The sequence below is a fragment of the Semicossyphus pulcher genome, unplaced genomic scaffold (assembly GCF_022749685.1).
Source record: "Semicossyphus pulcher isolate SPU_LCO1_2020_fin unplaced genomic scaffold, fSemPul1.0.p SCAF_13, whole genome shotgun sequence".
NCBI lineage: Eukaryota > Metazoa > Chordata > Actinopteri > Labriformes > Labridae > Semicossyphus > Semicossyphus pulcher.
In genome coordinates, this window is record NW_027211637.1 from 843,686 (window position 1) to 857,500 (window position 13,815).

Here is a 13,815-nt window from a genome sequence, read left to right on the forward strand (position 1 = left end):
TTAATATAAGATTTAATCAAATCCCAGTAAATTGTGTCAAACAGTTGCTAATGTATTCACAAGATCTGGATAAAGGACCAAAGATTATTATTATTGGATTCAGTCCAATAAGAATGACTGTCTAACTTCCAGGTTCAGGTTGTGCAGCCCGCAGCATGTGTGCGTTTGTGTTTCTCCTGCCGGCCCACACACTTCACAGCGTGCTCATCTTACTGATTTTTAAATCCCTTTTCTCTGTTTGAGGAAAGATTTAAGATCATTGAAAGTCCTGCATCAAAAATGACTAAATGAAAGACACATAAATGACCTTGATTTCACTTTGAGGTTTCCTGTTTTTAGGACGGTGGCCTGTGGGGAAAATACTTTAAGGGCCCAGTGGGATCTTTCCCCCACAATACCCCGATTGGCCACTGGGCAAAATGTGATGGGATGGCAGCGTCCTATCCAGGTCTACAGAGTACAATGTAGTTGCCTTTTCTTTTCTAGCAGTAAATACAAAGAACAGCTGAGCATGATGGGGATTCTGTCAACAGGCCGATGGGGCAGGCTGGGGACCGGTACACTGGACGTTGTGATGCTTTTATTGTGAAATGGTTTGTTACCATGGTTAGGACTAATATTGTTTTTTAATGTGAATAGGATTTTAGCTTCTATATAGACAATTATTTCATTCAATGGTTCAATGTTGAATCTTAATACATGCAACAAATTACCTTAGATCGCTGTGTTGCCAAAGTGTGAATGGATTTTACCGACATTCCCCAGCATAGTTCCCTCTAAAAACTCCAGACTGATGACTATGTTAAGAAGGCCGAACGGTTTTCCAGGAGAAGTGCCTTCCTCTTATCTTCAGCTTCCTAACAGCGCTAACATTAACTAACGGAGGCTGCTCATGTCAGTAAACAACTGGTATGGCTAAAATACAGAGTGTAACACAAACATAAAGTTTGGACAAACGGGAATGTGAATTTAAAACTAGAGACAACATCAGCCGAGCATTTGAATCACTGGGCAGCCTTTATTGTGCGTTTTTAGCTAACGTTAGCTTGCTAACTAAAGCGGACAAATTGCTAGCTAGCTCATATAGCAATTAGAGCTCATGAGTAGGGAGACCGGGGATAGTTGTAACACTTTCAGTTTCTCCAATCAGGAACAAGCTAAGAATCACCTGATTCACTCTGAACATGCTCACTTTAGTCTTTATTCCTCAGGTGGAGAAGAAGCACAGGAGCAAGGAAACACATCTTTGTGATAGCTTCACCTGCTGTAGTTACAGTCATCAAAGTGAAATCATCTTTATTTTATGTCTTTGTAGATTTCTTTCGTACACATTTTTAGCACTAGTGCTTTAGCTGTTAGCTGTGAGGCTAGTTCACAGCAACATGACTCTGGCTTAGTTGTACCAACTCAAATGTTACAGCCTACTGCTAACAAAATTGTATTTGTATTTATAAGTTTTCTTTGAGTTTCAGTCTGCCCAGGTCGTGGAAGAGAACGACCGCTCAACATTTCAAAGAGATTATCAAATGATGTTCAAGAGCAGGGACAAGTCCAGCACACCTGTGGCACATGCCTCACACCTGTCACCACTCGGACTCTGACGGTGACATTTTATGAACATGTTCATAGTATAAGCCTGCACTCCAGGAGAGCCATGGCCCATATGCCACAGACACACACACGCACACACACAGACACACACACACACACACACACACACACACACACACACAGACACACACACACACACACACACAGTGTGTACCTGTTATTTTCTCCACATATGACCTTTTATTATTCAGAGGCACAAACAGGCCAAACGTAAGCCACAGGGGCATCCAGGAGAACACTGTTATTTAGCTGCACCACGGGGGTTAATGAGCTATGAGTTAAAGAGGTCATTAGGGCCTTTCCAAAGTTTCATTCAGTCAGTCTGACAGTTGTTGACATGCTTCAGTCTTCAGGTGGGCCGACATCACCGTCCCTACAGCCATCCAGCTAGACTGCTAAACACTAACTGATACTAACTAATCTGCTTCATCAGGACTGTGTGACCTGATCAGATTTGATTGACAGTGGCCTGGAAGCATGAGTCAACAACCCCATAACTGTCACCACAGTAAAATTCAAATGTTGCTGAACTCTGGACAAACGAGACGTCACCTTTTGCCTCCGGAGCCCAAACGCAAAGGACAAAAACACCAAACGTCTCTCATAAAATGGGCTGTTGCTTTTGTAGAAAATGTCGTCACTTAAAGGAAGAAGTGGTTGAAAACAATTATTTCTGGGCCTTTAAGGTCTCCAGGAAGTCCAGATGGTCTCAGTCTCTCAGAGGCTGCGCTCCATCAGGACCAAAACATCCCCACACAGGAACAGTTGGACTCTCGTGGACACGTGGACTCTCACCCAGCCCCTCAGTCACTTCACACTTGACGAGTGTTGAGTCATAGTTCGGACTATGCGTCACATTAACTCACTCTGGACTTTATGTTGTCCGTACACTTCACTATTTTTAATGTTATACTGTAAGCTCTTTGCACTGCCCAATACCCTGCACACCTGTACAGTTTTTAATCACACCTGTTGCACATACTTTGTATTATACATGTTGCTTTTTATATTTTTCTTCTCATTGCCTATTTTCGTCATCTTATTCTATGTTGTTATTTTTATTCTCGTTCTGTGTTAATTGTTCTGCATTAAAACACCAAAACAAATTCCTCGTATGCAAACCTGATTCTGGTTCTGATTCTGAATTTGTGACATTAAAGTCAGTAGAAGAGAGAAATCTGCCTTTTTGCAAACTAGAAATTTATTTTCCGTCGACTGAAACCAAGTGTGAAAAGCTTCGTCCAGGATTATTAACTTGTTGGTCCACCACATGGATCCATGTCTTGACTCTAAAGTACTGGCTGTAATGACCTCAGAGTTCACACATTCATTGTTCCAGGTGTGTCTTTGGGGATCACCTGACTTTTCCTCTGACACCAGCAGCAGTTTTCTCTTTATTTTCTAAGATGACTCCACGAACCTGTCCACCACACTCCTGTACTCGGCTTCCTGATCCCTGCTGATACAGCCATACAGTTTAATGCTAATTAGCATGCTAAAAAAAAGGGCAAGTTCACTTCGGCATTTTAGATCAAAGTTTAATCAAAAAGGAAAGTAAGTCTAATTTCATTTTGGATTAAACGTTTTTATATATTTATTTATTTTGCTGATGTTCCTGTTGAATGAAATTGATGAGGAGAGAGGCCTGATGGAGGCCACGAGTCAAAACAAGTTGGTGTCAGTAACAAGTTATTCTCAATAAATCAGGTGTTACTGGAGCTTTAACTTCCAGGGACTGAATAAACTGGTCTGGATGTGCAGCCGTTTTAAATGGATGTCATTCAGTACCAACAGAAGAAAAGGGCCTAAGTCCTGGATGGATGATTTTAGCATCTCCTTTTTAAAATGCCAGTTGAGAGTGTTTAAGTCAGATTAACATCCAGTCAGTCAGCACAAGATTACTGTGACAGTAATCAGGCAGAACTATTCTTAGAAGACTTCACTTTTTTCCACATGAGGTGTTTAAAAGTAGGAGGAGGAAATTTTTGTGAATATTTGTGGCGTTAATGAAACAGATTAATGCTCATCGACACAGAAGTGTGTGATGTTCTCCTGAACGTGCCTCTGGGAGACGTGGAGTAAAGATAAGAGGGAGCAAAGATAAAATCAGTAACAAAGCTTTTTATCAAGATGTGTGTGTGTGTGTGTGTGTGTGTGTGGACGGCTTAGTCTGTGGTCCATCTCCCTGCAGTGTGGAGGATATCTATTAATAAGTTCCTCTGATTCATCTATAAATACATTTCTCCTCTTTCTCCTCACACAGCCGCGCTGCATAACAAGCTCTGACAGTAGCCAGTTGGGTAAAGACATGCATGTAGAAGGCGTGTGTGTAGGGGAGCTGGTGAGTGTCTCTGTATGTGTGTTGGGATGCTCACTTGACTCTGTGTTCTGCAGCAGTGGGGTGAGCTCTCTTTCAGCACATTGGACAGCTCCTCAGGGCTCGGCTGAGTTTGTCTGAACAGGAAGGAGGAGGAGGGTCTGCTGCTTTTAAACACGGGTCATCACCAGGTTTAATCCCCGGGACACATGAACTGTGGACCGGTCAAATGTTCCTTAAGTGGGATCCAGTCCTCCACAGCTCTCCAGGTGTCACTGAGGTGCACTTTTTATACTCCCTTGTCAACTAAATAGTAAGTTTGAGATTTATGTGGTGTTCTCTGTCTCTTTAGTTTCTGTCACTGCACATAGAAATCATCCATTACTCCTCATGGTTTATTTTCTACTGCTGCTTCTGTACATTTTGATATCCTCTCTTCATCCTGTAGAAGCAGATACGTCAATTTTGCCAAAGAGTGACGAAGGCCACAACACTTTAGTCTGAGAGTTAAGTTGTTCTTTATACATCAGGTGGAGTTTTGACTTCTTATATAAACTGGTCTTGATGTATGAAGGTTTAACTGATTTTGAATAGATTGTATTGATCAGTATTGAGGAAAAGGGACAAAGTGCTGGGTCATTCATTCATCTTCAGTCGTCTCCCAGAACCAGAAACAAGAGGAGCAAATAAAATGTTTTCCTTGACTGTAAATGTGTTTAATTACAAATGTGTTCACCAGTCACTGATAGGAGTGAGAGTAAAGTCAGTACTTTTACTTATGTATTGTGCATTCTGATGTCTATATTTCTAATTCCACAGGAAATAATGTACCTTTTAATCTACATATTAATTTATTTTTTAAGATTTTTTTTGGTGCCCTCCTTTATTGGATAAAACTGTAAAAATAGACAGGAGATATGGGAAGAGACAGTGGGGAAGACGTGAACCAAAGGGCCGAGACTGAGCCTCTGTACCGGGCTAATATAAACATGTATTTGACATAATTATTTTGAATTAAAACGTATGATAACCTCATAAATTACAAAATACACATTAAAGAGAAGAGATCAATTGAGCTGAAAAAAGCTGAACCCCCAAATAATTAGTGATAAAGTATTTTATATCTGTAATATACGCATACCTATAGTTAAATAAAAAAAAATAAAAAATCATATTTTTGGTCCATCTTCCGGTGGCAGTGACGATGACCGGACCTTTGAACTTTGATGCGATCTGATTGGTTGTTTTGTTTCGCCTGATTGATTGAATGTGTGGGACAACATAAACGTATATTAGTAACAGGTTATGTCAAGAAGTTACCACAAGTTTCTCACTGATTCTGTGTAACAAGATAAGTCCGTGCTAATCAGCTGATTGTGGCCCGGGTTACTTTTGTTACTGATAAGAGAGACAGTGGATGATGTCTGGTAGCTACGATGACAGACGGCTAATTCCAGCTATGAGGATGCTAACATGGAGGAGACATTTGATGCTAAACATGGAGGATTATGAGGGTGATGAAGAGGAGTATCTCAACGAGCTAATACTGTAAGTTAGCATTATGAGCTGAAAGTAAGCTACCTCTAGCCTGTGCTGTAAGCCATTAGGGCTAACGACTACCGTTAGCTACAGCTAGCAGGTAGCTGCTAGCTAGCGGGAGTTGTGTGTTGCCGTTGTCATAGCAACATAAGATGATTCTGCTTTGTTAGATCGTTTTTGCTCACAGATACTTTTTGTGGTGAATTTGATTTGTATTTTAAATGTTTGTGATTGTGTGTGCTTTTTATATACATGACACTTCACAGAAACCTGTGCTTGTGTTATTCAGTAACATGCTTTCAATTCTAGACCCAGGATAAGTGAATCTCGTTTTCCTGTAGTAATATTAATTTGTATAATATCACATTACATTATTACCTGCTATAAACAAATCCAGGTAAGTAGCCTATCAAAGTTATCAATAATATTTCAATATCAATTCTGTGAGCCAATGAAGAGAGGGTAAAATAGGGTTAAGTAATGTGCTATCTTTGGAGTCTGTATGCTGCATTAAACAAGCTGTAATGTATGTAAACTGTTGACTCGGGCATGTGAGAGAGTTTCAGTTGTAGATGAGTAATAAAATCGTGTGTCTACTTTTCAGCAGAATAAAGTAAACCTGATCCTGTGATATGCAGATTTTATTATTGAAGCTGACAACAAGACTTTTACAGTTTGGATGGGGTGATCCCTGTCTTTAGTAACAAGGAGCCAAGCCCTTCTGACTGTGCAGGGTGACCTCAGTCTGATCAGTATTAGGCTGGTCAGTCATCTGATGTATAATAATAGTGCTGAGTTTATACCCGATAATTATAAAGTATCTCTCTGAGTAATGAGCACAGGCACATTACAACAATCTGATAATCAATCATGTTTTTTTGACAGGTTAGATTTTGGATCATCTTCATGTGTATTTTTTTTAGAAGATGGCTCAAAACACAAAGTGATAACAGCGTACACTGCGGTGTGTCTGCTGACGTCATCACGCCGCCGAGTAGGTGGGGGGTGACGTCTAGAGCCCCCCCTTCCTCGCTCGGTTCTTCTCGCGGATGCTGCGACCGAGCTCCTGTGCGCGCGGGCTCTCGCAGCGGCTCAACCCCTCCTCCTCCTCCTCCTCCTCCAAAGATGTCGCATGAGCTTCTCCTCTCGCCGCGGTCTTTCTTTTCTTTTTTCTTTTCTTTTCCTCCCGCTGTCCGCAGCACTTAACCGGATTCAGTCACGTTAGCAGCCGGGAGCAGCCGGTCCTGGTCCTCCCCCCTCCCCACAGCGGAGGTGTTTAAACCCTCACCCCGGCGCATCGTCTCTCTCTCTCTCGCTCTCGCTCTCGCTCTCTCACTCTGTCTCTCTCTCTCTCCTCCACCGCCGCAGAACTCCGCCGACCGACCGTCAGGTGACCGCACGGAGCGGAATATTCATCAGCACCGTCGTCGTCTTTCATCCCTCCGCTCCTACGGACTGCAGGAGAGCGGAGCCTCCGCAGCCCGGCCCCCCTGTGTCCTCTCATCCGGTCTGGGACATTCTCCGCTCCGCTTCACACAGATTAACGGGGATTCTGCCTCCCCGCCTGCGCGCTGATGCTGATGTCCTTGAGCTCGGCCTGCACGGTGAGTCGGTGAGTCCGTGCATGCCCGCGTGCGTGACTGTTATTTACCCCGGGCGCCCGAGCGCCGTTTTCATCAGGGGAGATGTGGTGCTCACGCTGTGGTCGGTGAGCAGTATGTAGGGGGTTTAGCGGAGTTCAGATGAGAAAGAGGCCCGGTGATGCTCCGCTCACAGGCCCAGCAGCTGAGAACCGCTCATACAGTAGGACAGACCATAATACCCCGACACATTATCACGCACTGTGTGTGTATGTTTGTTTGCGTATGTGCGCGTGAGTGTGCCTGCGCGTGTGTGGAGCTAATGATACCCATCCCTCCATCCTCCGTGTGTGTGATGGAGGGCGGTCCTGCCTCCCGGTCTCCCCGGTCTCTTGCTTGTATCAGTTGCGTTGTTTGTGTCCGTTACGGCGCGTCCCACCTGCAGCGCGGGACTGCGGGGGGGGGGGGGGGGCCTTTGATCTGGTGATGATCTCCGGCCGGGGGGACCTTCACGAGCCGCCCGGAGCCGCTGCTGGCTGAGAGCCTGGCGGAGCGGGCCCGGGCCGGTCACCTTGCGGAGGGACACCGGGTAGTGAGTGCCGCACCGGGCTGCAGCTGTGAGTGTGTGTCAGACTCTCAGCGGGCCTGCAGGTCCTCCGCGCAGAGCGGGACCTGAGCCGAGCCGAGCCGAGCTGAGGGTGAGGATGAGGAAGATCAGGCACGTCTGAAGGTGACCAGGAAAGGTCGTTCTGTGGGAAACACATTGTTGCACGGGGCCATTCCTGCACGTACGTGCACGAATCAAGTGTGTGTGTGTGTGCGTGCGCGCGCGCGTGTGTGTGAGTGAGTGAGTGTAGCTTTAGGTGGAGGTGGGGGGCCTCATGTGGGAGGGACATGGGATACTGTGTGCTGTGTGTGTGTGTGTGTGTGTGTGTGTGTGTGTATACACACATCAGAGTGGGCATTGATTGGGTTTAACTGGGACTTTCTGTCTCTCCCAGTCCACCCCCCCCCACCCCCCTGTGATACAGTTAGCATCATCATCCTAACATCCTCTCTTGTTGCTCTACAGTGATGCAGATGTGCGTGCGTGTGCGTGTGCGTGTGTGTGCGTGTGTGTGTGTGTGTCCTGTCGGTCCACCTTTAATGGCTCCATCCTCTCACTGTGTTGAATTCTAAGTGTGTTATTCCCGCTGGGCTCTACACGAGTGTGTGACTGGCACTGGGCCAGCGCCGACAGGCAGCAGCCCAAATAACCCCCCCCACCCCCCTGTCAGAGGTGACCCCTCAGTACCTGACAGGAAGTAGGGCTGCAGGTGCACAGGTGGACGCAGGCAGGCGAGACACTGACACAGAGAGCAGGAGTACAGTACAGACACATGAGTGCACACGTGTGTGTGTGTGTGTGTGTGTGCGTGTGTCTGGGTCCATGCTGGCCTACAATCAGACCCTGGTCGGCCGTCCTCCGTCCCCCTCTCTGCCCTCCTCCTCCTCCTCCTCCTCTCTGTGATGATGAAGAGGAAGCACGGGAGGAAGACAAGTGAACACTTTCTGCCTTGTTTCCACGTCGCTCTGAGCGATGGAGGAGCCGGCTGCAGGATGAATGGGCCGTACGCTGAGGATGGTGGTGACCTTTTGTGTGACTCTTTTCATGTTCACACACATTTTAACCCCCCCCCGTACCAGCGTGTGCTGTGGTGTATGTGTGTCATGATGAAGATCATAGAAGTAATGTCTCTGGGCGTCTTTGCGTGTACATCCATGATGCCTGCATGCTGTGGATAAGGTGAATTGAGTGTGTGTGTGTGTGTGTGTGTGTGTGTGTGTGTGTGTGTGTGTGTGTGTGTGTGATTATGAAGGCGTAACAAATTGGGAAACAAAGTGGTTTTTTTGCAATTTATGTAATGCGGCCTCACGTGTGCGCACACTTCCACATGTGCAGAGTAACATCACAGACTCGGAGTTAGTTGCAATAGTTGGGAGGCTGAACAGAAGAGCGTTTTCTTGCGTGAGCGTTATAAAATCAGACAGAATCAGTGAGTAAGAGGCCGAGCTGGCTGAGTAAATAAATGATTGCAGTAGCAGGAAGCAGATAGATGGGGAGAGCGACAAAATGAGGGAGTCAGGAGAGGGGGAAAGGAGGAAGGTAAAATAATAACAAGCAATGAGACACACAGAGACAAGGAAACAGAGGAAGAACAGAGGATGAAGCGTGTAGATGGAGCAGACAGAGAGATGAGAGAGCAGGCAAACAAGAAAAGATGGAGAGCGGGAGGAGGCTTCAAAGGCAGAGCAGGGTGACTCAGTCATAAACTAACACTCTCAGTCAGGATGGAGGCATGGCAGGACAGAGAGGAGGAGGAGGGGGAGGCAGCTGAGGGAGGCTGAAGAGGGGAGAGCAGGGAGGAGAAAAGGAATTAATGATGAGCTTCACTTCTGCTTCTTTATGCTCATGCTTATGTAAAACAGCCTGATGGGGAATCAGAATCTGTTGTGTCATGTGTGAGAATGTTTCGTTAGCGGCGCTGCGAGCTGCTCATGTGGAGAAGCTTCGTCTCCGTCACTCCGGCTGATTTATTTTAATTAAATCAGTTCCAGAGATGGTTGAAATGTTAATTCAGTGATTAGGAAATTATTTTTCAGTGGATTCAACAAGAGTAGCTCACTTCAGGAACTTTCACAAGCTTTTTATTAATCTGAACAAATCGAACATGAATTCAGCGTCTGCCGGCCCGGGGGGGTTTGTGTCAGAGGGGATGCACTGGATGTTTAAAGGAACATCACCTGTTTTAAGAAGCTTCAAAAACAATTAACTCACCAATTGGGATTCATCCACCGCTTAAAATAGTCCCTGAAAATGCACTCCAGCTACAGGATTACAAACAATGTCAAGGCAAAGATGTGAATTGACAAAGATAAGAAAGAAATTGAGACGCTGTGTTGAGATTCTCCTGGTGACCTCTGGAACAGTCAGTCCAAACTCCACTCAGAAAATGAGCAATTTAAAGTCGTGTTCTTGTCGTCTCACAGACAGACCCGACAAAGCCTGAGCTCAGACTTTACAACCCTGCCTCCTGATGTAGTTCTCTCAGCATCCTCTCAGCCTGTTTATTGTCATTAAATCTCAGTAACATCTGTTTGTTGTGGCTTCATAGCGCTGTAGTGAGACAGATCTCAGCCCACCTGTGACTTGCTAGAAACAGTGAAACTGCCACTCAGCAGAGACAGATGGACAGGCGCTCCACAGCTGAAACAGAACGCCGGTAGTTGGTGTCCATCAGAGAAATCCTGGTACTGACCCGAGCTAACAGCTCAGCACACTGGGCACTGGTCAGCCTGAAGGAGCTGGAAGCAGCTGGAGAGTTCATCAGACACAGCTCAGGAGGAAGAGGGAGGTTAACCAGCTGTGAGAGGACAGGTGATGCTCTGAACTCAGACATGATGGAGATTGGTTTTCTGACAGATCTGGAAGGGAGTATATTTGCAGATTAACACAAATGATCCTGCGGGTGAAGTCGTTTGAGTCACTCACCTCAGTCCTCACACAGCGTAACTGTTGTGAATCAGTCTTACTGCTCTTAATAGTGTCGTTTGCAGACGCAGCAGCAGACAGCAGACGGACAGAGATGTAGGAAGTAGTGCAGCATTTAGAAGATGAAAACAGATATTTCTCTCAGGAGTCGGTGGAGTACATGTTTGACTTGAGCTTCAGATTGCTTCAGAACTCCAAACGAACGCTGATGTTGCTCCGTGTTCGCTGGATGTGAAAATAATTACCTGTTTGCTAAAATGAAGGCAATTAGTAAGGTAATAATAATATGTCAGTGTTGTGTTTGCAGTTTGTTCTGCTGCCTCCAAGTGGCCCATAAAATCACTGCATGCAGGTTTACACTGCATGCAGGGAGTCGAAGGTGTTCAGATAAAATGCATGTTTAAGCGTGGCTCCTGGTTTATGTCTGTTATGTTCTTTCATTTATAGATAATCACTTTCTAAAACGTCTGTATACACCTCACACACGTGTGTTTCTTTGGGTAAGGATGGATGCTTGAATGATTTTAGCCGCTGCATCAGTGGTACAGGTTTGACATCTGGTCTCAGCAGGCCTGTCTCCTCCTCAGAGCTGGTTGGATGTGATGATAGTGTTTGAGATCAATACAACACAGTGATGATGTTTTATCTCTCTCGTTCTCAGGTCCTGGTGCTGCAGCAGTAGCTACCTCTGAACTGGATCCACTTCCTGTCTCTGATTTATCAGCCGCCTTCGCCCCGCTCGCCCCTCTCTCCATCCGTCCATCGTCCCTCCATCTCTCCGCCTGTGAGTCCGTCTGCCTGTCCGTCAGTCCGTCCATGGACTGGCCGTGACCCTGGAGGGAGGGGGACAGAAACGAGGAAAGAGCGGAGTCGCAAAGGAGACGCAGGAAGAGAAAGCTGGATTCATTCAGACATCTGGGTTCTGAAGTGCCCCCTCACCCTCCTCCTCCACCTGTGATGGAGAATTAAAGGAGCAGTGGGAGGCCAGGCCCAGATAGTGAGGAGGAAACAATAACGCCCCTTCATCCCCTGAATAAAATAAAGAAGGGGTTACGTGTTTCGCCACAATTGCACATTTTAAAGAAGAAAGTCAAGACAGAGCGTTTCTAACTGTTGAGCACATGATCAGCCCTCCACCAACCAAACGCAGGAGGCACTGAGTTCAGGACAGACTACGGGGAGAAAGGAGGACCAAAAGAGACTAAAACCTTCCTGACATGTCAACGACAGCCACCATGGGTGAAATGGCAAACAGCGCAGTGGAGTTTTATCCCAAAGGGACTCGAGGCGGGGGCGGAGGAGGAGGGAGGGCAGATGGCAGCCACGCAGGGGGAGACTTCGGGGTGACGGTGGAGGAGCTCAGGGAGCTGATGGAGCTCCGAGGGACCGACGCCCTGCAGAAGATCCAGGAGAGCTACGGAGACACAGAAGGGCTCTGCCAGAGACTACAGTCCAGCACCACGGAAGGTGAGTAAGGGGCGGGCAGCCTGGGACAGAGGGAGATGGAAGGATGGAAGGAGGGATTAATAATGGAGGAGTGGATGGCTATAGGGGGATGAATGGGGAGAGCTCAGTTTTATAAATAGATGATGGAGGAATGTTTGGATGGATGAGCTGATACATGAATGGGATGGATGGATGGATGGAGACGGGTTAGCAGGGAGATGAACTGGATCACTGAGAGGAATGAGTGAGTGGAAGCCTGACGTTGTTCTGTTGGGTGGAGTCGAATATAAACACAACTGCATGAGTGCTGCTGCAAACTACGTCTGGGGGCAGGTTTCACAAAGATATATAAAAGATATAAAATATAACAGTGAGACTTTGAGTAGACGTATATAATCAGTCTGACTATCTGAAACAAGACTATGGTACAATGATTTTAAAAAACATAGACAAGTTACCGCATCCCAAAGGTCAGCTCCATTAAAAAAGGAAAATGAAAATATGTCGTGGACTGATTTCAAACGTTTATCGTGTGGTGAAAAAACTCTGAGGAGCTGTAGCTCCATGAGAACAGCAGTTAAATGAAAGATGCTAACCCGCTAGCTAGCCGGAAGGTCCAGCACTCTGGATTAAACTGGCAGCATTTATATTCAGTTGACGCAAAACATTTGAGAGTTTTTCATTGGACGCTAAATTAATAAAGCAAAAGAGTGCAGGATGAGTCATCAGCACACTGAGCTAGATACAAGTGTATGTGACAACCAATGTAAGTTAGATATAACAGCTTAAACATGTATTTTGATTTCATTGGAACTTAAAGATGCTAATGAAACAGGGCTGAAGATACACAGGACGGTGGGCTGTAGTTATCAACAGCGATGTTCCTACCGCACTGTGACCATGGTCACACAGACCCGAGGCCTGTGTTGGTCCGTGGGTTACATGTTCAGTGGTTGAACATTTAGTCTTGTAGTATTTTAACACTGTGGTGAAAGCAGCCTCAGCTCATCATCGTCTCAGCGAAGCAGATCACCTGTCACAGATCTTTCTGTAAAGACATTTTTAATCACAAAAACGGATGTTATTTAACTTGTTCATTATTAACACCAGTGGACTGAAGTGGAAACGCTGCGACTGCAGTGCAGCACATCTCAGACTGAAGGCTGAAATGAAAGCTTGGGGTGTAATCCTGCTGGAGGTGGATGCACAGAGAACATGGATGGATGAATTGATTGATGAATGGATGAGGGGATTATGGTGGATGAATGGATGGAGGAGGATAGAGAGGATCAATAAATGGATGGATGGAGTAAAAGTGTGCACAAATCGACCAGAACCTCTTGTGTTTGTTATGAGCTGCAGATATTTTCATTGTTCTTTGATAAATCATGCCGGAGCTGCTTTGACACTAACATTCATACTGAATGTTTAAAACAACAGTGGAATTATTTCTACCAGTTTTATCAGGTGTATTTGTTTTAATCAGCTTTAAAGACAGACAGTAATGTTGTGGTTAAGGTATAAGTTCCATCTTAATGCAAACACACACAGGTGTGTCCTTCAGGTGTGTTTACCACTGACAGTATCATTATTTCATAGTGTTTTATCTGCGTTGTAAACACGCCCAGGGACAACAGATGGAAATGAGCGTTTTGCTAAAACTGGTGCAAAACATTTATTCTGCACTGTGTTTGAGATGAAACAGTAAGTGAATGAATTTCTGCAAATTAATGAAGAATAAAGACTTCAGCTGAAAAAGAATAAGCAACTATTTAGATAATTACCAAATT

At 45.5% G+C, this 13,815-nt stretch overlaps 1 protein-coding gene across 3 annotated transcripts in view; it reads left to right on the plus strand.

The window, feature by feature from the left end:
* The first annotated feature begins 6,583 nt into the window (after window positions 1-6,583).
* atp2b3b (ATPase plasma membrane Ca2+ transporting 3b) overlaps window positions 6,584-13,815 on the plus strand; it is a 58,520-nt gene continuing 51,288 nt past the window's right edge. For all 3 annotated transcript variants that reach the window (XM_069660025.1, XM_069660023.1, XM_069660024.1), the window contains exons 1-2: window positions 6,584-7,071; window positions 11,241-12,046. In XM_069660025.1, coding sequence (XP_069516126.1) covers window positions 11,797-12,046 — 250 coding nt within the window. In that variant the 5' untranslated portion in view covers window positions 6,584-7,071; window positions 11,241-11,796. The remainder of the gene's footprint in view (window positions 7,072-11,240; window positions 12,047-13,815) is intronic.